Here is a 26,090-nt window from a genome sequence, read left to right as displayed (position 1 = left end):
TAAGGACGAAGGCCCTTCTCCCCACACTGGATTTATAAACAAAACAGAAGGCAAATTCCACTATTAAGTTTTCCCACATTTCTGAATTAACTTGATAGCATTTTAATTAGACAAGATTACAGCCATTTCAAAACAGACAGGCTAATGGCTCGTTAATTAGGAACTGCATAGTACGATTTCTGACCTACCAAACAAGGTCCTTGAGTTCGAATTAAAAAGCGTTGTTCTGTCTCTGAATAGACCACTGAGCCACATGCGGAGGCTCTAATGAAACAACCATAATAGGGAACAAGAGTGGCCTCCACCAAAACCAGCATTCCTTTCACCTTCCTAAATCACTAAGAAGGGAATTAACATACTCCAACATGCTCAGTTAGACTTTCATTCTTCTGGCTACCACAACCCCTGATTTAAATTCGAAATACTCCTTTTCAAAATACTACTTCAAAGTACAAAAAACAAACAACAAACCACTTGCTTCTACAAACAATTTTATCCTATCACTTTTGGGTGCTGCAATTTGTTTTTAATGTCTATTGCATAAAAGCTAGACTAGATGTACAACTAAAATTTATGAACTTCTACAGTTTCTAGGAGAAATTAATAGAGAAATCTCTGAGATTTATAAGTAGCTTTTCCTTTCCCTCTAATCTTTTTGCCAAAAGAAAATAGTAGGATAAAAGAGATTGCAAAAAATAGAATAGTTCTGAGTAAAAATTTTGAGACAGATCTGGTTTCTACTTTTATATAATATATGACATATTGATAGACAGTGTCCTGTTCAGAGATTTCTACATAATTTCAGAAAACATTCAAAACATGTAAAATCAACTTATGGGGATCAGAAAATGCTTACTTCCCCTCTTAAAAATAACATGCTACAGTGACCATAATTCACCATATTATTTTATGAAGCAATTACACCATTGTTCCTATGTAACTGTATACTTACACTGGTATATTAAATCTTAGTTAAAGAATTTATTTCTTGGCTGGAATGAAATTTATTAGTCCACCACTCTGTAATGTTTAGCAAGCAGAGATGATACTTATTTCTAAACATAAAAACCTTAAACTATACTTACACAAAGAATACGATAATAAAAGAATTAGCAAAATGGATATGCACGTGATAGATTATTTAATAAAAGAGATAAATGCCAAAGAAGTTCAAAAGTATTTTCTAAATTATGTAAGATGTCATTCACACTGAAAACAAATTACTAACACCAAGTCCACTTGAAAAATAAACTCCTCACATTGCTTACCTTCTGCTTTCATATAGTGCACAGAGTAAGCGATGACTTTGTCTGAATTATAAAGTGGCCTCTCCCAAGCTAAAAGGATGGCTGAACTTGACATGGTTTCAGCATGCACATTGTAGGGAGCACTGGGTCTGTCTTCCGACATTACTACAGTCAGTCTGGCTCTAGATAAAATAGATCCTTGGCTGTTTTCAGCCATGCACTGATAAATAGCATCATCTTCAGGAATAATCTGGTTAATAACCAATTTACTGAGGAAAGAAAAAATATTTTCATGAAAAATTCTAAGAATGATATAAAACTAAAGTTAAACTACTGCTAAGTTGACTCTCATTTTAAATGACTGAAATTACTAAGAACAAAAAACTGCATGTATAATCAACCCTACTAAAAAAAATCTATGAGTTGCTTGAAATCACTCTTATTTTCTGAGTCTACCTAAATAAGTACTAGTGATATCCAAACGCCACTTGTTTTAAGTGATAGGCTAATCTCTTTTAAAATTTGGTTTTTATTAAGAAATATACTATTCTGTAATAGCATCTCATTTATAATGATATTGCAATGTTACATAAAATTCAATTCAACCAGAATTTTAAAGTTTTGTTAAACATATGACAATGTTAATAGAAGACTCATATTTGCACTAATAAAAAAAGATTTCTTAAAATTATTAAGTTTGAACTGTGGAAAAATTCCTAGAGATTCAAATATTTCCTTCTAATTTTCTCATTTTTTGGAAGAAGAAACTGAGACCCCAAAGGATTGATATACTTGCTATTAATTTATTACCTAGTGGCTTATCAAGACTAGAACTCAGGTCTGAGGGACTGTCCAACACTTATTTCATTATAATCTACCACTTCCGTGATCCACATATAAAATACGAAAGGATATATGACATGCTGATGTTATCATTTTAATTTCATATTAATTTTATTTTTAGGATAAAGTAGCAAGATAATTTAAATACTTGATATTACAATGATTTCACATAAAAATTATTAAAGCCATTATATCATAACTAAAATAGTAGCAAAGTGACACAGCTTACCTGTTGTACATTTTAATTCTACCATTTGAATGTATCTTCCTCCCATTTTTCAACCATGACATTTTGGGTGAGGGGATTCCTTCTGCTTGACATACAAATCGAGCAGTGCCAGCTCGAGGCCTTGTTAAGCTTTCTGGCCATTCAACAAATGAAGGAGGAGCTATTTTTAAAGAAAAAAGAAAAGAAAAAAATTTCTTTGTTCCAATGATACCAGATGTCAATCAAGGAAGAGTACAGCAAATAGCTCAAGCCCCATCCCTGAAAATATCTGACATTCGGAGCTTCTTATCTACATTCTACATATATCTCAGATGCCTTCTCTCAGCATTGCTCATGTAGATGTACACTTCCCCCAAGTTTCCCCTATTGAGACCCTCTGTGTAAACACACTAAAAATACATATTATAATACTAGGTAACTAAGCCCAAGAATATATAGCCACCTGTGATAGCACACGATCAACAGATTAAAATTTAAAAAAAAAATTTAAGATGGATATGTGGATTTATGGGTAGGTAAGAAAGAGATAAAAGGGAAGCTGAAACAAGATAGAACATAATGGTATGCAAGCAAACAGGATGACTTCATAATGATAGTTACATTTTAACACAGGGCTTTGTCTCCTAAAATTCATTGTTGGATTACAATAGTTCATATAAACCTTCATATCAATGCTACAGAATTCAAGAAAGGAAGAAAGTAAGCTATGAATGAGATAAAACAACAACTTCAAAAATATAAGATTCTCCTGATGGCAGAATGAAATAAAACATACCTAATACAGTTAAAGTTGCCATAGCAACAGTAAAGTTGCGGGTGCCTGGGGTTGTGGCCCGACAAACATACACTCCAGCATGTTGCAGTCTGATGTCAGATATCATGAGGTTACCATTTCCAAGTACCCGAGTATTAAAGACATCAATGGACTTGTGATCTATTTCCAAGACAATACTTTAATTAAAACAATGTAACATATGATCTAAAATTATATCAAAAGATCACTATCTAATCATATCATAAAAAGTATAAAATGTGCTATACAAAAACCTTTTCTCTACACACTGAAATGCCCAAAAGTTAAAAGTCACTTAAATGCCAAACATGTGTTTTATATATAAAATAAACATTTTATCAGTTTCATTAGAATGAACAATGTTTAAAGACTTTTCTCCTTGAGAAAACTTACCAAGGCGGCTCCAAGAAATGATTGGTTTAGGATTTCCCGTGGCCACGCATTCCAAAACAACAGTCTGATGAAGAGACGTTGTTATGTTCTGTGGGCCTGCTATAATCGTTGGTGTGTAGAAGGAATTAGACTCTTCAGCTTTGGGGAGGAAAAGGCACAATATAAAAATAAAGTATCAATAAGAAATAATAAGTGAAACAAGTTAAAATATCTATTCTTAAGTTATTCACGTTTCAAAATATAAATTTACTGAGATATAACTCACTTAAACATACAATGCACCATTCTAAGTGATTCAATGATTTTTAGTTTTTTCAGAGTTGGGAACTATTACCACAATCAATTTTAGAACATTTCCATCACCCCAAAAAGAAACACCATACCCATTAGCAATCTCCTCTCCCCACAGCCTAGCAACCACTAATCTTTTTGTCTCTTTGGATTTGCCTATTCCAGACATTTCATAACAAAGGAACCATATATTATATGGTCTTTTTTGCCTGGTTTCTTTTTACTTAGCATAATGTTTTCAAGATTCATCCATGTTGCAACGTGTACTAGCATTTCTATCTTTTTATTGAGTAACAAGAACAGAATAAGATTTAATCATATAGATACAACAAATTTTATTTATCCATTCTTCAGCTGATAGACGTTTAGGTTGTTCCATATCGTTCACTTTTAATGGAGGTTCAAATATTCATTTAATCCTTTCGCTAATCTTCTTAAGAATTTATGTGACAGGGGAGAAGTATGAAAGTGCTTTTGCCTTTAATCTTTCATACCAGGAAGCTAACAGATACTATGTGATACTAAAACAAGGCATTAAAAATTTAATTTCATTTTCTCAACAGTTTCCAAAGAGATTTAAAAAAATGTTTTTAATGTTTATTTATTTTTGAGACAGACAGACTGTGAGTGGGAGAGGGGCAGAGGGAGACACAAAATGTGAAGCAGGCTCCAGGCTCTGAGCTGTCAGCACAGAGGCCAATGTGGGGCTTGACCTCATGAACCGTTAGTTCATGACTGAGCCGAAGTCAGATGCTTAACCAACTGAGCCACCCAGATACCCCTTCCAAAGAGATTTTTTTAACTTTCAAGAATCTTTTCGGAATCCTGTGGAAAGTTAACATTCATATGAAGTTCAATAATGTCTTTCATCCAGATTTTCTTCCACTATATTCACGTAAATTTATTTTAAAATAAAAAACTAGCATGTATAGTTCCATTTTAACAAAATATATATTGTTTTTCATACTCATCTCTTCAGCTAGTTTCCCTTCTAACTATGTTCATGTATGGCAAAATACATAAAATTATGTTCACTTAAGGTTAACAATGATAATTTTTGGGTACTAGAATTGGGGGGATATTTAGGGAGGATATTTTTAACTTCTATCTTTATACTTTTTTATACTGTTTAATGTAAAAATATTTACCTTTTTTACTTTTATAGACAATACTCTATATAATATTCATGTGTTATTTTTACAAATGCAAATTATAATTTTTCTTAAAACAGCAAAAAATGCCAAACTGGAAACAAATAGATTTATTGACAATGGACAATTTTGGTGGAAATGGATAATGGTTTGTCTCTTTTTTGCATTTTATATTTTAAAAACAAAAGTGAAATATTTACAGGACAAATATTCATTCTTTCTTAAAGATTGTGATATAACATAAAACGAGCTGGCCTGTAAAAGAAGACGTGCCTAATAAGGGTAAAAATGACCATATCCAACTGAATTACAATAATCTAAATGAAATTAAAGTACTACTTTATGGCATACTGCTACCACCAGAGAAGAAAAACAGCTGGGCCAATAAAAACTGAAATAACTTCTGTGTGTTACCTGGAATCACTGTTAGAGAGGCCTCTATACTTTTACGTCTGTGGGCTACAGTAGCAGCAACACAACGATAATTTCCAGCATCCCTTTGGCCAACATCATAGATCTGCAATACTCCTGTTGGTAGGGCTGTTATCCTGTTATGAGAAATAAGATGATTAAGTTCTTTGTAGATTTTAAATCTGATTTTAACATGCATTCTATGATTAAGATTTAATATGTTCAACCTTTTTAAAGTGCCAAATGCAATAGTTTCAAGACCCTTTAAAATATTAGCTTGATTCAATTGTTTGCATTTGGGTCACTACAGCTCTCCAAAGCATAAATAATTATGCAGTCTGTGGTTTCTGAAATCTGTCAATCTAATTTTACACAGAATTACATTTGACATTATAGCTTCTACAACTGGTGGTCTACAGCTTAGTATGACTTTTTTCAAATCTTGATTTCTTGCCTATAAATATAGATGTAGTCTCCATGGTACACCTGGATATAAATTTAAAAAAAAAAAACTTTCTTGAATAACTTCTTTCAACTCAATACCCTACCATTTTAGCAAGTGATTTTTATCTACTTTGGAATACTGCTACTCATTAGAATAGGAATCAAACTTTTTGGAATTGCTACTAAGTTCTTGATCCTTAAACCTCAACCACCTTCAGAGCACAGGTATGTGTGCATGTGTGCATACATGTATATGTGAAAAGTGGGAAGTGGAACGTGGAGACAGAAGTGGGCAGCTACCAAGGTATACATAGGAGACCCCTACAGTAGTACTGCTATTGGCAGCAATGAAGGTCTAATTTGGTTTCCTAAAACCTTGGGCTATAAACCAGGTATTCAAGTGGTCCTTTGGTTGGAAAAGATATTTGAGGAAAGCAACAAAGTAATAAATAGGTTATTTGAATTATGATCTAAACCAAAAAACAGAAACTATTCTCCATTTGTCAGAGAATGATGATCTAATTCTTTCCCTCAGTCTGCAATGTATTTAAGAAGTTGATAACTGCTACTGTTATTGAAAATAAGCTCCATAATGGTCTTTCCCTGTATAAGTCTCATGATATCTTCATTACTCCTGTATCATCTCCAAAGACAAAAGCTGCATTTACCTGTCCATAGTTACAGGGAGGGCTGTCCGATTTAATTCCCATGTTATGACTGCAGGAGGGTTTGAAGAAATCTTGCATGCAAATCTAGCAACTCCACCTTCGTGGACCTCAGTAGAAATTGGCTGAACTTCAAATGCAGAAATAGCTTTAAGACAAAGTTTGACAAATTTAGATTAAATGCATGCACTATTATACTGTACTGTACTTGGAAACAACATCATGCTAGATATTATGTATCAGACTTGAATTCTTGCCCAGACAGAAGACCAACACAATTTAACTAGCACAAAGATAATTTAGGTAAAAATTTTAGAAAAACCACTGGCAGTTGCCTAGCTCAGGGAATCTAGTCTTTCCAGGAAGAGATTCTCAAAGAACTTGCAACCTATTTGGAGAAAAAATTTAACATAACTGAAGCAAAAATAAACACTTAATAATGCTATGTAATCATATACCAAACTTTGTGGTACAAACTTCAAATACTACTGTATTTCAGAGAAGAGGGATATCAAAGGAAACAGATTAGAAAGGCAAAATCATTTGTAGGGATCGGTTTTAAATTAAGTTTTGAAGACTCATTTCAGATGGGAGGGGGGAAATAAAGACATTCTACATGTATAGCCTGTGTTCACAGGATGGTAAGGAAAGAGCCAGGACTAACTACTGTAGAATATTTCAGATTAAGTGTTCATGGAAAAGTAGAAGGTGAGTAGAGATAAAGAAGATTTATAACATGGCACAAATGAAGATATCACTGAAAAATTTTGAGCAAAGGACAGTAGTAATCCTGATAACAGCAGAGTTTGGGAAAAATCAATCAGGCTTTGCTACACAGGATAGAGTGAAAAAAGGAGCTTCAAGTCAAAAGACCAACAGCCTGTTTAAGTAGGAATGACAGAATTGGGTGTGGCTATATGAATGGTGAGGCTCTACAGATATCTTAATGGAAACAAAGACTTCATTCTTATTGGACACAGACATGTCACTCTGTGTTTGGAGTCGAATGAGGTTGGTATTGATGGAGCTGAATGAGAAAGGAGAGAGAAGGCAAATGATGTGTGTGTTTGATGAATAAAAGGTAGAGAGACTCAAGAGGCTATTTTTAGCCTCATTTCTTCCCAAGTAGAGATAAATCTCTAAGTGTTGATATTTCTAAAGATAATTCTTTCTCATTCTAGGCAAGCCTCCAGGAGCTGGTTGTCAGTCTCCATGGTTTTATATTTTGACTGAGTCCAGACTCCAGGTAACAGTGTGGATTTCCTTTCCTGTACTGTCTTCTAGAACATAAATAAAGGGAAGGCCGCAATGATGGTCTTACTCCCCCTCCACAGACTCCAGTTCAAAAAAGGAGATAAGCCTTTACGGTTTATCAACAAAATGAGAAGTTATGAAGAAAAGCAGAGGGAATAAGATCTACATGACTTATGCTTCATTAGACTGGAAAGGGTAAAAGGTGATGGAAGACTACAAATTCTACATCAATCTATAAACAAATCACAACACTTGAGAGGTAAAGCACAAAGCCAGTAAATAATGATGAAAATAATCTTAGGAGCATCTACTTCCAAAAAGCAGACTGGGGGTAGAGTAATACTTTAATGTGTGTATAGAACAAAAAATTTCTGCCTCCTCAAGAACAATGATTCTCAAGCTGCTACTGTCAGTGGATAACAAAGTCAGAACTATTTTCAAGATCACTATCATCTGCCTTTTTTACTCTTATTTGTAGAGTGTACAGAATTTTCCAGAAACTACATGATGGGATGATATTACAACAGGCTCAATGCAGAAGGAGATATATGTGAGAATCCAGCTGTCTACTATCAAGCTAATTAAAGAGATTTGCACAAATGCAAAACAATTCTTCTCCTCTTAAAATTTTTTGCTTTGGAAAACAGTTATGTTTCATTAAATGTGACATGTTAATATGTAATAGATCAATCCTTTCATTTTAAAATTAATGAAATTTCTTAAATTTCACAGTTTTAATATCTAACAAGATGTCTCAATAGATGTAACCTACATAAATAAATGCTCTTTGCGGTCTTCAATGAATTTTAAGAGCATAAAGAATAAGACTAAAATTTTTAAGAACCTATATCAAAAACATCAAACTCTAAATATCAATACAGTTTTTCTTATTAATTGCCTCTATAATCACTTTGTGGGATGTTAATCTACTTACAGACATTTTCTTTTTTCTTTTAACTTTTTTTTTTAATGTCTTATTTATTTCTAGGAGAGAGAGAGAGAGAGAGAGCGTGAGCAGGTGAGGGTCAGAGAGAGAGGGAGTCACAGACTCTGAGACAGGCTCCGGGCTCTGGGCTGGCAGTCGGCACAGAGCCCGATGCGGGGCTCGAACCCACGAACCGCGAGATCATGACCTAAGTGAAAGTCAGACCTTTAGCCGACTAAGCCACCCAGGCGACCCTATTTACAAACATTTTCATTCTTTATCAAACTTATGGTCCACCTACTGAAGAATAAGGAAATAAATATTTATCTTCAAAGTTATCAAGTTTGCAATAGAATAGCCTGATTTCTTGATAACAATGTAAGCTTATCTGTCTACAAATAACTAAACTTTTGTGGAATACATTCACATTTAGGGGGAATTAGGACCTAAGTTTCCATAAATTTAATGCCTGATTTATGAAGCATTAATTTCTCTACTGATCCCATATTTACTTTTTTCATGTATGAAGGGGTGACTATTTATTCTGGTTGTCATTCATAAGCCAGAGTGTATTCAACTTACATACTTCAAAGTGAGAAATTTATCTTAATCTCCAGTCTCTACCACGCTACGCTGAAATATCCAATATACTTTAATTTTTCTTCATAAAGTAGTTGTTCCTTCTGCCCTATTTGACTTCTTCCATCACCCCAGAACAGATGAAGTACCTGATTCAGTATGTTTTATCTCATCTCTTTCTCTCTTATAACTGATTTCTCTTTATCCCTCTAATAGTCCTCTCTTTGATCGAGGACCCTATTATCTCCTGCCTGGAAGTATTGTAGGTACCTCTTAGGGGCTATTTCTTCTACCAGCAGAGTTACCTCCAGAGTGATGGTCAAAAAATAAAATTTGATTTGTGTGACTGATGAATTAATTAGTCCCTGCAAAATTCTCTTGCCTCAATCACGTACAGTTTAGTTCCATGTGTACTAAACTACTAATTCTCTGAATATATCATGATATTGCACACCTCTAAGCCTTCTATGAGCATATCCTTCTCTCTCAAATATCCGAGGTCCCTCTGTCCACCTGATGAAACCCTGTCATCATTTACAGCCTAGTTCACTTGTCCCATCCTTTGGGAAGTTGCTCCTGATCACCTTCTCTGCAACTTCTGTACACTGCAGACCTCTGCTGTTACTTTTATCCCACAGTAATACAGCTACTGGTTCACAATTTTTCTCCCATTCTACACTGGGAACTCACTGAGGGCTAGTAATGGGTCATAGTCTTTGAAAGATCCCTGCAGACAGTGAATGGCACACTCGGCACTAAAACAATACTTATTCAACTGAACTTATACATATTTTTTCTTCATTTGTATTAGATCTTTAAACACAGTAACCAGAAAGGTAGGGAGTTTCCCAGGTATAAATACAGATACTTCTCATTTTGAGAAGAAAAAAATGCTTTTCATAATTTTTTTGTTTGTTGTAATTCCAAATGGTGTCCAGTATTTTAGTGGCATTATCTTTGGAGACAACAATCTGATCCTCCTCAATTAAACGATTTTTATGAAGATTAAATAAGCCAGTAAGTGAGGGATCTTTATATAAGACTTTTTTTTTAATTTTTTTTAAAAATTTTTTTTTTGTTTTATTTATTTCTAGGAGAGAGAGAGACAGCGCGGGCAGGGGAGGGTCAGAGAGAGAGGGAGTCACAGACCGAAAGAGGCTCCAGGCTCTGAGCTGGCAGTCAGCACAGAGCCTGACGCGGGGCTCGAACCCACAACCGCGAGATCATGACCTAAGCGAAAGTCGGACGCTTAACCGACTAAGCCACCCAGGCACCCCTATATAAGACTTTTTATAAATGTTGTGATTGAGTTTAATAACCACTCTTTTGCCTTGAGTATTTCCCTCCAATCACTTAAGCACTTGAATGTTGTTTTCTACCCTAGATTTCATTGAACCAGTCAAACAATATGATCCCTCTGGATCAATCATTCATTCATTCATTCATTCATTCATTTATTTATTTTGAACGGCTCTCTGCTTTTTCCTCCAGATGCTTAAGTCTATGAAACTCTTAAGGTTTTTATGATAAAAATTGAATTAACTCTGCACTGTGGGTCAAATATGCTAAAACTTTAGAGTCAGCAAATACCAAGAACTAAAATCTAAATGAATGCATCATCTGACTCCATAAGGGTATTTCTTTTGGGGAAAGTATGGAAAAACAGCTTTATTGAGATATAATCATATAGCATGTAATTTACATACCATTCAATTCACTCACTCACCAAAGAGCAGAATTCAATGGTTTTTAGTACAGAGTTTGCAACCATCTTCATAATCAATTTTAGAATATTTTCATCATTCCAAAATGAAATCTCATATCCTTTAATTATCACTCCCTAATCTACCCACCCCCTCCCCTACTCCAGCCCTAGGGAATCACTAATCTACTTTCCTTCCTCCCTCCACAGTTTTGTTGCATTGAAACTGACATACAACATTTTGTACAATGTGATTAGCTGATGCACGTATACACTGGAAATGATCACAAGAAGGTAAGTTAATACATCCATCAAATAAGGGTATTTCTTTTTTTATTTTAAGTTTATTCATTTACTCTGAGAAAGACAAAAAGAGAGCTGGGGAGGGGCTGAGACAGAGACTCCCAAGCAGGCTCTGTGCTGCCAGTGTAGAGCCTGATTCGGGGCTCCAACTCACGAACCATGAACTCAAGACCTGAGATGAAATCAAGAGGTGGACACTTAATGGAATGAGCTCACTCTGGTTCTCAGTAAGGTCTCAAGCAAGTATCAAAAAATTTTAAATTCTCCTAAACACCTTTATATTTTAACATTTCTAACTTTCTGGCCCCTTTTGAAAATTCAACCTGCTGGCAAAATGATTTTTCTCAAAGAAGACCAAGCCAGATACCCTTGGGAGCTCTCATTAGTATCTCTGAGACTAAAGAAAAAGGCATTTATGATTCAACAATAAAAATAAGTTGTCATTCTTCTGTTTGTAACCCGTCAATCAACTCCATTTTCTTCCCTTACCTCTGAGAATCTGATGTATCTGCCTTCTCTCCCTCTCTGTCTCTCTCCTGCATATTTAAAGTCTTCTGGATCCTTCCATCAGTCAGCCTTAAAAGTAATTAAGTTTTTCCAAACCTCAAAACACAAAAAAGAAAACTCCAGATCTCTATGGCATGTATCCCTCTAGCAGCTATCCACTTTCTTCGCCCTGGCATCAAAACTTTGCTAAAGAGTAGTTTATTCTAGTTGCTTCCCCTTCTTCCTCTCTGACTTTATGCCTCAAACATCTAATCTGCCTTCTTCCCTATTAATGAACTGAAACAGTGTCTAGGACATTGCACACTTATTTCTTACACACTTACTTTTTTAAAAAGTTTATTTATTTAAGAGACACAAGCTGGGGAGGGGCAGAGAGAGAGGGAGAACCCCAAGCAGGCTCTGCACTGTCAGCACAGAGCCCAACGCAGGGCTCAAACTCACGAAACTATGAGATCATGATCTGAGCTGAAATCACAAGTCAGACACTTAACCAAGTGAGCCACCTAGGCGCTCCTCTTACACATTTCCTTAGCTCTTATTTCTCGGATTCCTCCTTCCAGTCTCCCTTTTCAAGGGTGCTCCCTCCTCTGCCCGTTCCTCCAGAAATTCTCTATTCTTTTCTCTCTCCAGATTCTCCTTGGGTAATCTCATCCACATTCAGTTTTCAATGACTTCCATCTCTCACTGTGGATTCCTCTATGGATTCCCCCCAAATACATCTCCAGCTTGGATCATCATCCCCAAAGCTTCACACTCATAGCTTCAATTGCTATTAGATATCTTCACCTATAATTTACAAAAGGCACTTCTAACTCATTAAGTCTAAAATGACATCATCTTCTTTCCTCCAAGCCTGCATCTCCACTTCAGTTTGTCACATGACTATCCAGATACTCACCTGAGCTACACACTACTAACTCCTTGCTCTGCATTCTCATTCATTTTTCCCACTGATTTTAACCCCTTAACACACGTCAAATCCACTCCTGTGTTCCTCTCCCAATGTCTCTCACTGGAACCATTATTAAAGTCTCTTTTCTGGTCTCCTTACTCCTATTTCCCCTCTTCCCTGCTTCAAAAACATCCTCTAGATGAACACAAGTGTTTGATATGGCTGCACTGGGCTCACAAGCAGCTTCCACCTATTAAATCAAAAGGCTTCCATAAGTCAACCCATTACTGCTAAAATCAAAAAAGGAATAATCTCAAAAAAAATGTGATTCCAGTTTTAAACGTTGTCAAAAGCATTGTGCCTTAGTAACCCCTCCGTCTAAATCTTTAAACTGCTTAGCCTAATTAGAAAACCTGAATGTATATAGCCTTGCTACATCAAAAGAATAAATAGTTTTCTTTATGCCAACTACGTATTTTTAATTCTTTTTGGCTGAGTACATTCTCAATAAACAGATTCACTGGTTCTCTTCTGCAAAAAGAAAAAGTAGTTTGAGGCACATGGGTGGCTCAGACGGTTGAGCTCAGGTCATGTTCTCACAGTTCCTGAGTTCAAGCCCCACATCTGGCTTGCTGCTGTAAGCGCAAAGCCTGCTTTGGATCCTCTGTCTCCCTCTTTCTCCGTGCCCCCCCCCCAAAAAAAATAAATGTTAAAAAAAAAAAAAAGTGGTTTGGCATTGATTACCCCAAACCAAACTGTTTATATGGTAAGCGGACAACAGTTTTTAAATTTTTTTAATGTTTTATTTATTTTTGAGACAGAGAGAGACAGAGCATGAACAGGTATGGGGAAGAGAAAGAGGGGGACACGGAATCTGAAGCGAGCTCCAGGTTTTGAGCTGTCAGCACAGAGGCCAATGCAGGGCTCGAACCCACGAACTGTGAGATCATGACCTGAGCTGAAGTCGGACGCTCAACCGACTGAGCCACCCAGGCGCCCCAACAGTTTTAAAATAGTCATTCTTAAGTAGCTATTTTTAAAAAACACTGAATATCTCTATTAGAGATACACATAACTATGACACAAAGTCATATAACATCAATCCCATTATCTGTACAGTCACACCATTCATTTAGCTTGTAGTTAACCCATGCTGGCAGGCTTTAAGTCAAGCAATTATTTATAAAATACTGGGCCATATTAACTATCTCCCCAATCCAGGAAAGGATTTTAATTACACTTATTTTAGAAATTTTAGGCTAGTAATCTCTTCTAAGTTCATTCATTCATTCAACAAATATTTATTCAGTGTCTAGTATATTAATTACACTTATATTAGAAAAATTTTGACTAGTAATCTCATCTAAATTCATTAATTTGTTCAACAAATATTTATTCAGTGTCTAGCGTAATCTAGGTGTTGAAGATCCAATAATAAACAAAACCAACAGAGGTACAATCCTCAGGGATCTTTGTCTAGTGATGCAGAAAGGCATTTAATTAAATTACTATGCAAGTATATAACTTCAAATTGTGGTAAGTGCCTTCAAGGAAAAGTACCAAGAATTATGAAAGCACATAACAAATTATAATAAGGATAAAAATAACAATAGCTTAAAATATTTTATTGCCTGGCAGTGCTTTAAGTGCAATATATATTCCAATTTATTTAAGCCCCATAACTATTATTACCCCCAAAGTTTAGTTGAAGAAACTGAGGCACAGGAGATTAAGCAACTTACTCAAGGTTCTGCAGCTATAAAGTAGTGAGGCTGTGGGATCTAAATCCAAGTAACCTCCACAGACCCTTATGTGAATTTTCTCATGAGTACAAGTTTGAGATCCTCAAGTTTTTGTTGAAGATAAAAATATTGGTTCTACATCCAAGCAGCTCTACTGCTCTGGTATAAGTTAATAGGTATTGAATTTCTAGTTGGATAAGAGTATGTGTTAAAATCCTAAATTTCCAAAGGAGAGTAACACCTTTAAACTCCTGTATACTAGGATTCTGAGGCTATGGCTTTCATCTTGAACAGGAGTTCCTCTATTTCTAGGAACCCATTAGGATAAGAGAGACCAGAATGCATGTTAATTGAATCATACTAACTTAGTCTAATATTTATTTAGGAGTCAACTATATTTTTAAAGAATCTACTTAAGGGGAGCCTGGGTGGTTCAGTTGGTTGAAGGTCTGACTTTGGCTCAGGTCATGATCTAGTGGTTCATGAGTTAGAGCCCACAGCCCCTTTGCAGTCAGTGTGAAGGCTGCTTGGGATCCTATGTCCCCTTTTCTCTCTGACCCTTTCCTGCTGGCACTCTGTCTCTCAAAAATAAACATTAAAAAATCTATTTAAAAAATTTACCACATGGGAATGCTAACAATTCCTGTATTATTATTCTCCTAGTTCTAAGCTCATATACATTTGATCATCAGAAAGCCAAGTACCTGGAGAGCACTATTAGAACAGCAGACGAGAGACCAGCTGTGGTTCTGAATGATGCAAGAGACTATGGAATGGAAAGGAGGGCACACATATAAGAGATGATGATGTACAACAAACAAGATGATTTGGCCATAAGGTGTTCAAGGGAAGAAATTGGAAGTATCCAAATGGTTGAGGTTTCTGGCCTATGTACCTGGAAGGCTGGGGTATAGTATGGTGTCTGCACAGGAGACAGAGAAGAGGAGCTTAGACTCGTGAATCACCATTATAGACTCTCATTTCCTCAAAATGAGAAAAAACGACATATTAAGGAAGTGTAGGAAGCTATAAAATTAGGCCAAGGATTAATAATACAAACCCTCAAGTATATATCCATTCTGATTTAAAAAAAAATTTTTTTAATGCTTATTTATTTTTCAGAGACAGAGAGAGACAGAGCATGAGCAGAGGAGGGGCAGAGAGAGAGACACACACAGAATCTGAAGCAGAGAGCCTGAAATGGAGCTTGAACTCACGAACCGTGAGATCATGACCTGAGCCGAAGACGGGCGCTCAACCGACTGAGTCACCCAGGCACCTACATTCTTGAGTTTTTAAAACAGCAGCCTATAAAAAAGCAACGTATAAACTGTAAAATTAGCAGAGGAAAGAATTTCTAACTTCTGAATCTGTTAGGCTGAACATAGGAAGCACAGTGTTTATTGCTCTTCCAATTTAACTTATTCTCATTTCTTGATGATAGAAGTTAAGGCATTAGAAAACCAAAACAGATGATATGAAGACTAAGGCAGAAGCTTAGCCTTAGCTGGTTTAAAGAAAATCAGGAATAAATTCCAGTATATTACAGGGTATAACTTAGGCAGATAGAAGGAGGCAGTATTGCAGCACAGCCTTGCAGGTAAGGGTGCCCATATTAAAATATATAGCTCTGGGGTAAAGTCATAGCCTTGGTCTCATGTTCATGTGCTGCGTGCCCTTGAGAAGTCTCAAGCCTCAGTATCCCTCAGTAAGATGGGGATAACATTTTATAAGGATATTGAAAAAAATTAAATTATGTGCACATATACATAGGTGTACACATATGCACAGAGAACAACATGAAAATGTGCTCAGGTACTGCTGGGCACCTAGTGAATCCCAGTAGGGTTGCTGCAGGTAGGAACAGTAACAGGATGCCCTGCTAAGAATACACTGCTTTTACCTTCAGGACGATGACTTCAAGGAAAGCAAGCAAAGGATGCCAGTGATCTTATACAGTAAAAATAAACACTGAAGTCCTAACAAAGGCAGAGATATTCTAAGATTTAAGATTCTTCTCTTCTTTTCTGCTAAGCCAGACTACGTAGGCTTTAGGTAAAGGAACATAAAATGAAGAGAAACAAATAATCTTCCCATTTTTTCATGTGCACAGATAAATTATTTCAGTGATGAAATAATAGGGGATAGATTACAAGATAATTAAGTTCAGATCCATAAGTGGTAGAATTATGTAAGATGATTTTTTTGTAATGATATTTTTCTTATAATACACATAGCTAAGAAACAGTAATATTTTAAAATAAATTTTATATGCCTACATGGGGCATGGAATGGAAGAATTTGTATAAATTTTCTCCTGTTGCTCCACTACTTGATATAATTCCTCATCTTTAATTTTTTTCCACCTTCTTTTTAGTACTTTGAACTTTCCTTTCTCTTGGCAGGTATCACCTATGACCTATGGATGCCCAATTCTAACCAGTGCCCTCAATCTTAGAATTACAAGAAAAAGAACATCTGAAAACAGCTCCTTTTCAATAAAATACAAATTATATAGAATTTCACAAGAAAACTCTGAAACTTTAGCATATGAATATACATAGCTCTATCATGACAGCTTTAAACTTTGTTTTCCAGTATTGTTTTATTTTGCTTTTTTTAAAGGGGGGTTTTAATCAAGTAAATAAATACATCCTTTAAATGAATGCTAGATCCCTCTAAAACTTTAGTTCACAAACTATTTTCAGCATTATCAGAACATTTTGCACTTCTTTAATGTTCTTATGCAATTCTTGGCTTTCTCCTTGATATGGACTTTGTTTCTGCCAGTTAGGTAGGGTTTTACAAGTCTATAGCCTCCTTGTGAAACCCGACCTCTTTCTTCCCTCCACAGCCAGTGCTAACATAAACCAAGAGCCTCACAAGAAGTCATTAAAGCAGTGCTGTTAAGAGGCTAGAGCTCTATAAAATAGGTAAGAAACACAGTGTCAAGAAACATGCTCCATCCTCAAAAACAATCTTGCAAACAAATAAATGTAAGTGCCTATTTTATTTGTGACTTCCTCTTCTCCACCTGTCTACTTAATCATTTGCTTCTATGATTTATAGTCAGAAAAAAATGGAACAAAGATGCTCGAAAGAGAATGTTCTTCAAATCTTTATTTGATCAGAAAGCAACGTACAGACGTCTCTATAGTGGATATGTAGGATTACAATTTTAAATTAGTATGCCATTCATGTTTCTAAAAAGGGTGTGATGAATAAAATACTTAATACATTTGAATTTTAAAACCAACTAAAATTGGGGCGCCTGGGTGGCTTAGTCGGTTGAGCGTCCGACTTTCGCTTGGGCCATGATCTCGCGGTTTGTGGGTTCGAGCCCCGCGTCGGGTTCTGTGCTGACTGCCAGCTCAGAGCCTGAAGCCTGTTTCAGTCTGTAACTCCCTCTCTCTCTCTGACCCTCCCCTGCTCACGCTGTCTCTCTCTCTCTCCTAGAAATAAATAAAAACATTTAAAAAAAAAAAAAGAAAAAAAAGAAAATAAAACCAACTAAAATTTATGAGAACACAGTCTTGAAATGATGAACAGTGATTTTTTTAGAGAGTAAAAGAAAGTGGAGGGAAGGACAGGAGGAGGGGCAGAGGGAGGCGGAGAGGGAGAGAGAATCTTAAGCAGGTTCCATGCTCAGTGCAGAGCCAGACATGGGGCTCGATCCCACAACCCTGGGATTATGACCTGAGCTGAAATCAAGAATTAGTCACTCAGCTGACTGAGCCACCCAGGCACCCCAGCCATACATAATTTAAAATAAATTCATAGATTATTCCCTAATTTAACAAAATCACCNCTCCTAGAAATAAATAAAAACATTTAAAAAAATAAATAAATAAAAATAAAAATAAAAAAATCACCTTCTTCTATAAATGCAATTTAAAATATTCTTCTACTAAACAGAAAACACTTCAGTCAGTCAGAATCTTGGTGTGGGGTTTTTATCCGTGGCCCGAACACTGTGGATCAGCCAGGGTTCTGAGGCCTCAGACAGTCCAGGACTGTACCAGTTGCTACTGCCATACTCCCTCCTTGGGGAGTCCTAAATGGAAGGGGAACATGGCCCATAGTCACATTCTAGCACCCCTATACTGTCTTCATGGGTTTAAGTCACCAATCAGTAGCTCTGGGGACATTTGTAAGCTCATGAAGAATACAACGAGATTCTTAACTCACACTCTTAAATGTGTACAATTTCAGAGTCCATCATGGAGTGTATACAGATTAAAGCTTATTTCTATGACACTGGTCTTTCAAATCATGCATTTATCTATTCCAGACTTTACTAATCGAAATACAGTTGTAACTTTTTATTTCATCAGGCCCAATTCATTCTGAGGCTTCAAACTTGAAGACTGACCTGCAACTGAATGGGATGTAAACCTAGAGACCCGATCCATCGTTTAATCAAAGTATCAGGGTAACTAATTCTTCACCTACTGAGGCAAAAACCAACCAACATACAAATTTCAAACAGAAGTTGAAAATTTTTTATATCCTCAAGACAAGGCAAGAAACTACTTGTACTTTTTAAGAAGTGATTTTATAGAAATAATTTTACCTCCTTAACAAAAATAATATAATAAAGACAGGTGCACTCATTCTTTTTTTTTTTTTTTAATGTTTATTTATTTATTTTGACAGGAATAGAGTGTATGCATGAGCCGGAGAGGGGCAGAGAGAGAGAAGAAGAGACAGAATCCCAGGCAGGCTCCATGCTGTTAGCTCAGAGCCTGACACAGGGCTCGAACTTACGAACTGTGAGATCATGACCTAAGCCAAAATCAGGAGTCAGATGCTTAACCAACTGAGCCACCCAGGTGCCCCTAAATATACTCATTTTATGTCTTCAATGTCAATCTCTTTTTTTGAGCTGTACAGAGTATAGCTATTCTATAAATGGTTTATTACCTGACTTCTAGTCAGTTTAGTATTCTGCTTGAAACTGTAACAATTCTTTTTTTCTTAATTTTTTAAAAATTTATTTGAGAGAGAGAAAGACAGCGTGAGCAGTGGAGAGTCAGAGAGAGGGGGAGATATAGAATCTGAAACAGGCTCTAGGCTCTGAGCTAGCTGTCAGCACCCACAAACCGTGAGATCATAACCTGAGCCGAAGTCGGACACTTAACCAACTGAGCCACCCAGGTGCCCTGAAACTGTAGCAATTCTGACAGCTAGCTGCTAAGAAGTATACCTTTGCTTTTCAAAGGAAATGTTTAGCCAAAATAAGTGTCAAAATAAATATAAACAAAATAAAGGCCAGAAACTTTATAACAAGGGTGGAATGCAGCAACTTTCAGAAATAGATCCCATGTATAAAGTTTCCAGACTGGACTATTTTTCAATATGTCCCTACTGTATCCATGTTAAAAGACACCTTTAATAACACCTGAGAAGTCTTTGTTTCTTTGATATTTTATCAACCTTGACTTGCCAAACGCCAGATTTGGCTCTTCCCAGACTCAAGTTCTTTGTCTGGAAAGAGTGAATCAAAGCTCTTCAAGATCCTTTCTGTCAGCTGGGCCACTCATTGCTGTTCAACAATTTTCTTATTAATAATTTGTTTTAGGAATTCTCTAGCTTTCCAATTTATTCAGGTCCCCAACCACTTGAACCCCAGACTATAAACTCCTTGAGTTCAGACAACATGTCTTACAGCTCTGTATGTTGCTAGGAGCCAGAACAGTGCCCTGCATACAACTGGCATTAAGATTTCTTGAGTCAATAAAGATAAAGAAGTGACAATAAAGATTTCTTGAGTGAACTCAATGAACCATGTCACCATCTCCCTCCTATTTAAAACAGAACACTATCTTATCTCCCTGAGAACATTAAGGTAATTCTGGCTATAGCATTCCCTACTGTATAACCCTGAGCAAGTTACTCTTCCTAAACATATGTGATTATGCAGGGGCGCCTGGATGACTCAGTCAGTAGATCAGGAAACTCTTGACCTAGGGGTTTTAAGTTTGAGCCACTGGGTGTGAAGATTACTTTTAAAAAATCTTTAAAAGTGTGGGTATGTAAAATAGGGTTCTTAAAAGGGTTTTTATGGATTACCTAAGGTAATGCATGTAGAACACTTAGCACAGTGCCCATAACATTAAAGGCACTCAATGACTTTAGCTATATCTATTATTTTACTGGATATAAATTTTCTTATCACCTAAAAATCCCTCCCTCTTCACCTTTTCTCTCTTCACTCCTGGTTCTGAGGAAGAAGAGACCATTTCAATCTGTACCAAAGTTAACTCTCTCTTGGCTCTTTTAATCTCATCCCTGATGACCATCTCTGGGCCCCTCTTCCATTTATTATTCCCATTTTATTGCATCATTCCTTCAATACCAGTTTCTTCCTGACTATAAACATACTCATATCTTCCCATTCTAAAAAGTAGTACAGAACGCAAGCCAAGCCAACATGCAATACATCTCTTTTCTGCTACTGTCATTCTTCTGGAATCACTCCATCAACCTAATTCTTCACTGCTGCTGGGTGGGGTGGAATGGTACAGGGTGGGGATGAAGAGAGATGGAGAACAGTCATAGGTGTAGAGTCAACCTGTGAACAATGGAGGTTTTAGGGGCACTCAGCCTCCCCATGGCACTCAAAAATGTACGTGTAACTTTTATCATCTGCCAAACTTACCTACTAATACCCAACTACTGATTAGAAGCCTTAAAGACAACATAGTCATTTAACATATATTGTATGTTATATATATTATACACCATATTCTTATAGCACAGCTACAGAAAAAGTGTTAGGAAAACTGTAAGAGAAAATACATTTACAGTACTATACTATATTTATTGAAAAATCCACGTATAAGTGGACCCACACAGTTCAAATTCATGTTGTTCAAGAGTCAACTGTATTTATATGCAGGGCTCAGGAATCTCCTTGGGAAAGAAATTTCTCTTAAGAGAGGTAGTAATAGTGCTCATGGTGCTCAAGGATTTAGTTTAAAAACAACTGACCAGTTTAGGTTAGGAGTGTGTCAGAATTCATGGCCACCTGACTCACATTAGGCAAGCCATCAGGACCCCTAAATATGTGTACATAAAGGAGGAGGTAAGAGGGGAGAGGGAAATGCATTCAGGCTGCTGGATAAAACTTCTGAAAGTTTTCACAAGACTACTTGGAGTAGAGAACACAAGTTTACCCACTATTTGGGGTTACAACAGTACAAACTAGAATAGGGCACAGCAAATATAGTTCATGCACTGACCAGAAAACACCTGGCCAAAGAAACCACAAGCCTCACTTGAGGAGGATAATCAATTAATGAAAGAAAGAAGAGGCTGCTGACTTCCCCAGGATCCTGAGCACAGGAAATGAACTAAAGTGGAGCTAACTGAAAGTTTACCTCTCCCACAGACCCTTTTTAACTTTTCATCATTCAAGATCCCGTTTTTACGAGCGTTTACTCATACTGTAATGCCTACTGCGCCCCTGTAGAGATGCCAGGCATCTCTGTATTTATCTGACACATGGCGATCAATTTTCATCTTAGAGGAAAAACTCTAATTGTTGACTTTGTGTTGTCCGGTCACTAACACAGTCCCTTGCTCTTTAATTTCCTCCCTCTCTCTTTCCTCTGTCCCTCTCACTCTCTCTTCCCAAATTTCCATATTCCTTTGTCTCTGGTAGACATTTTGGTAAAATAACTGTGGCCTGAACTGGAGGAATGACTGGAGATGGAAACACAGGGACAGAACCAAGAGACATTTGGGAGATGGAACCAGTATGACCAGAACTGGCAAATGTTCTGACAGTGCAAATTAACAAACATTTTTATAATATACTGCAATTGACAGTACAATATCAAAAAAGGTTAATGTGTAACAATGAACAAAAATGCCTTAGGATGCTATTATATCTTCAATTAATGGAACTCAACCCTTAAACTGACTATGTTATTACATGGGGAAAAGTTTGTAATATGCTAAGAGAAAAAAGATACAAAACTATAGTATTGAGAACTGTCTCATGATTGCTAGAGTAAAGAGCTAGAATCCACTCTTACAACTTCTTTTATTCTTAATAAAATATGAACAGGTGAACCAAAGCTCTTTTGCTGGCATCTAAGAACTGGCACTTGACAACAATGTGGGCTTACGAAGCACTGGATAATGTTGTTGAGGACAGAATAAATCAAAAGATGTGAGACCAGGGGCACCTAGGTGACTCAGCTGGTTAAGCGTCCAACTTCGGCTCGGGTCATGATCTTCACAGTTTGTGAGTTCAAGCCCCACAATCAGGCTCTGTGCTGACAGTTCAGAGCCTGAAGCCCGCTTCAGATTCTGTGTCTCCCTCTCTCTCTGTCCCTCCCCACTCATGCTCTCTCTCTCTCTCTCAAAAATAAACATTTAAAAAAAATTTTAAAAAGATGTGAGACCATATGACTGAAAAAAAGCAAAAAATTAAGCAAAGAAATTTTATTTCTTTGAAAAACTTAAGAGCAGCTTAATGAGAACTCAAAGTTTTTAGTTACAGCATAGGTTAATTGCTTTAGGAGAGAAGCAAAACTGAGGCAGGGAATTTTATTTATTGGTTGACTAAATAAATGAATGCCTATGTAGGTAGCTACTATAAATGTATAATAAACATTTTTTTGTAAAATAATCTATGTAAAAGTTGCTTCTTTTTGTTCAACCTTAAAGAATATGAAGAAAAAAAAAAAAAGAATATGGTAAAAGATTCCAAAGTAGTTTGGAAGGCTGATTGACCTTCATAGTCTCAAAGGTCCCTTCCATGACACGATTATTCCAGCAGCATATGCTGTGTTCTTGGAAGCTAAATCTCTGACACAGAGATAGCTGTGACACAACGAGAGATTCTGGAGTCACGAGCTTGAAGTTCTGGTCTTGGCTTACTTACTCACTGCCTTTAACATGCATTGATCAGAGGTAGTGCCATCTACCTCCAGGTTCTTTTGAGGAGGGAATAAGATTGCAGGCATGAGTGTCTTAAATGCCCCACACCAGGGCTCCTGATCTGGGGTATGAATGAACCTTAGCTGTGGGGCAAAAACCAAAGCAAACTGAGAAACGGAACTGGACTGAATTGAGGTCAGGGACCTGTATTCTTTCCAAGCTATATTATAAATGATCTGTATGACCTGTCAAAAGTAAGCTCTCTCCAGTTCTCGGTGTCCTCATACACAAAATGGTAGTGTTTTTCTCCACTCATTTGTTGACTCTGGCCCCCATGCTGGGTATTGAGCTGTGAAGAATGAACCCAGCTGCTAAGGGCTGTGTGTGCCAGAGATGGGGTTCCATGGGCATGATTGCTTATGGGTATCCAGGTTTCTCATAGGGAATATGAATGTCATAATTAGATTGGGGTGCTGGTTGCCCAAGTGAATGTATGAAATATATTTTTCATTATGTACTTTAAGTGGATGAACTGAATATCAATAAAACTTGTTTCTTTTTTTTTTTAATGTTTGTTTATTTTTGAGAGAAAGATAGAGCATGAACAGGGGAGGGGCAGAGAGAGAGAGAGGGAGACACAGAATCTGAAGCAGGCTCCAGGAGCTGATCTGTCAGCACAGAGCCTGATGCAGGGCTCAAACTCATGGACCACGAGATCATGACCTGAGCCGAAGTTGGAGGCTTAACTGACTGAGCCACCCAGGCGCCCGCAATAAAGCTTGTTTCTTAAAAAGAATAAAAATGGCAGCCATCACTGCCATTCCTTCCACACTTAAAGGACCTTCCCCGAGCCACAGTTTGGTGTGCCCCGATCCATCTTCAAACTTGAAAACATAGGATTCACGGAGCTAACCGAGATTACTGGTCTAGCTATAGCCATTGTAGCCATAAAAAAAGGACCCAACATGAATGATCTTAATCCTCAGTGATATGTTCCAAGCTACCCATTATTTTCAATGGCAAGCTTACCTAAGACTGAGGCTTAATTGTTAAGGAGAGGGCTCTTTTCGGTAGATTTCCCCCACTTTTCCACTTGGCACTCCTTCTAATACACACTCTCAGCAAAAGGACAAGTATCATTAACTTGGCATCTATCTCCTAAATATGCAAGGAGCTCAAAAGCCAGGAATTAGCAGTAATTTTAATGGGCCTAAAAGTCATAGTGCTTTAGATATAACTGCCCATCATGCCATTTCATATCTACTGATATGAAGATAACTCATAGTTAGCTGTGATAGTAATGTGCTTTGTGTGCAACTAGAAGATTTAGAATGAGACTATGAGTGACTTAAAATCAGTCCAAATTTTCTTTAATTTTTTAAATTGTTTATTTATTTTTAACAGAAGGAGAGAGAAAGAGATATAGAGCTGAGTGGGGAAGGGGCAGAGAGAGAAGGAGACACAGAATCTGAAGCAGTCTCCAGTCTCTGTGTTGTCAGCACAATGCAGGGCTCAAACCCACAAAGTGCAAGATCGTGACCTGAGCTGAAGTCGGACACTTAACCAATAGCCACACCTAGGCACCCCAGTCCAAATTTTCTTGTACTAAATATTTATACCATATTATTTCACATGTTTGAGTTCTAGTATACAAGGAGGCAGTGACATATTTACATGTGTGCATAAACAGATGTATCATAAAGCACAAAAATGTGCAGGACTTGGGGCACCTAGCTGGCTCAGTGAGTTAAGCATCTGACCTCCACTCAGGTCATGATCTCAATGGTTTGTGAGTTTGAGCCCCACATCAGGCTCTGTGCTATCAGCCTCAGCAAAGAGCCTACTTTGGATCCTCTGTTCCCCTCTCTCTCTGCCCCTCTCCTGCTCATGCTCTCTCTCTCAAAAAATAAATATTTTTTTTAAGAAGAAGAGTGGAGCATCTGGGTGGTTCTGTCAGTTAAGGGTCCGACTTTGGCTCAGGTCATGATCTCTCAGTTTGTGAGTTCGAGCCCCATGTCAAGCTCTGTGCTGACAGCTCAGAGCCTAGAGCCTGCTTTGGATTCTGTGTCTCCCTCTCTCTCTGCTCCTCCCCTCTTCACACACTGTCTCTCTTGCTCAAAATTAAATACAATTAAAAAAGAAGTTTTAAAAGAGTAACAAAATTGGAGGACTTGCCTGCTTGATTTAAAGACACAATTTCCAGAATGACAATAGAGCTATGATAAAAGCAGAGATTCATAGATCAATGGAACCGAAGAAAGAGCACAAAAATAAACCAATACAAATATGTCAACTGATTTTTATAAAATTGCAAGAGCAATTCAGTAAAGGATGGTCTTTTCAACAAATAGTGCTTGAACATTAAACATCCTACAAAAAACTAATCTTGACCTATACTTTACATCCTATGTAAAAATTAACTCAAGATGGGTCACAAACCTCAACGTGAAACATAAAACTATAAAATTCTCAGAAGGAAACATAAAAAAATGTCTGCAACCTTGAATTAGGCAAAGTGTTCTTAGATACGACACCAGAAGTACAATCCACAAAAGAAAAAAATTGATGAACTAAATTTCATCAAAACAAAACAAAAAAACTTCTACTCTTGAAAAAAAACACCGTTAAGAGAATGAAAAGACAAGCCATAAACTGGGACAGAAAATTTGATCAAATATCTAACAAAGTACTTGTATCCAGGAAATATGAAGAACTCTCAAAATTCAATTATGAGGAAATAACCACTTAAAAGGGGGGCAAAAGATGCAAATAGGTACTTTACCAAAGAAGATGTATGGAAAGCAACTAAACAAAAGAGGAGATAATC

General features: G+C 36.8%; 1 protein-coding gene across 1 annotated transcript in view; it reads right to left on the bottom strand.

The window, feature by feature from the left end:
- The window catches only part of PRTG (protogenin), a 117,701-nt gene that overhangs the window by 54,191 nt on the left and 37,420 nt on the right, over window positions 1-26,090 (bottom strand). Inside the window, exons 3-8 of the mRNA XM_077748915.1 lie at window positions 6,471-6,615; window positions 5,362-5,495; window positions 3,506-3,643; window positions 3,095-3,253; window positions 2,320-2,479; window positions 1,269-1,516 (exon numbers count right to left, since the gene is read on the bottom strand). Coding sequence (XP_077605041.1) covers window positions 1,269-1,516; window positions 2,320-2,479; window positions 3,095-3,253; window positions 3,506-3,643; window positions 5,362-5,495; window positions 6,471-6,615 — 984 coding nt within the window. The remainder of the gene's footprint in view (window positions 1-1,268; window positions 1,517-2,319; window positions 2,480-3,094; window positions 3,254-3,505; window positions 3,644-5,361; window positions 5,496-6,470; window positions 6,616-26,090) is intronic.

This window comes from Crocuta crocuta, unplaced genomic scaffold (genome assembly GCF_008692635.1).
Source record: "Crocuta crocuta isolate KB4526 unplaced genomic scaffold, BGI_CrCroc_1.0 scaffold130, whole genome shotgun sequence".
NCBI classification, from domain to species: Eukaryota; Metazoa; Chordata; class Mammalia; order Carnivora; family Hyaenidae; genus Crocuta; species Crocuta crocuta.
The sequence above is the reverse complement of the archived record's forward strand: the minus strand, read 5'-3'. Positions and strand labels throughout refer to the sequence as shown.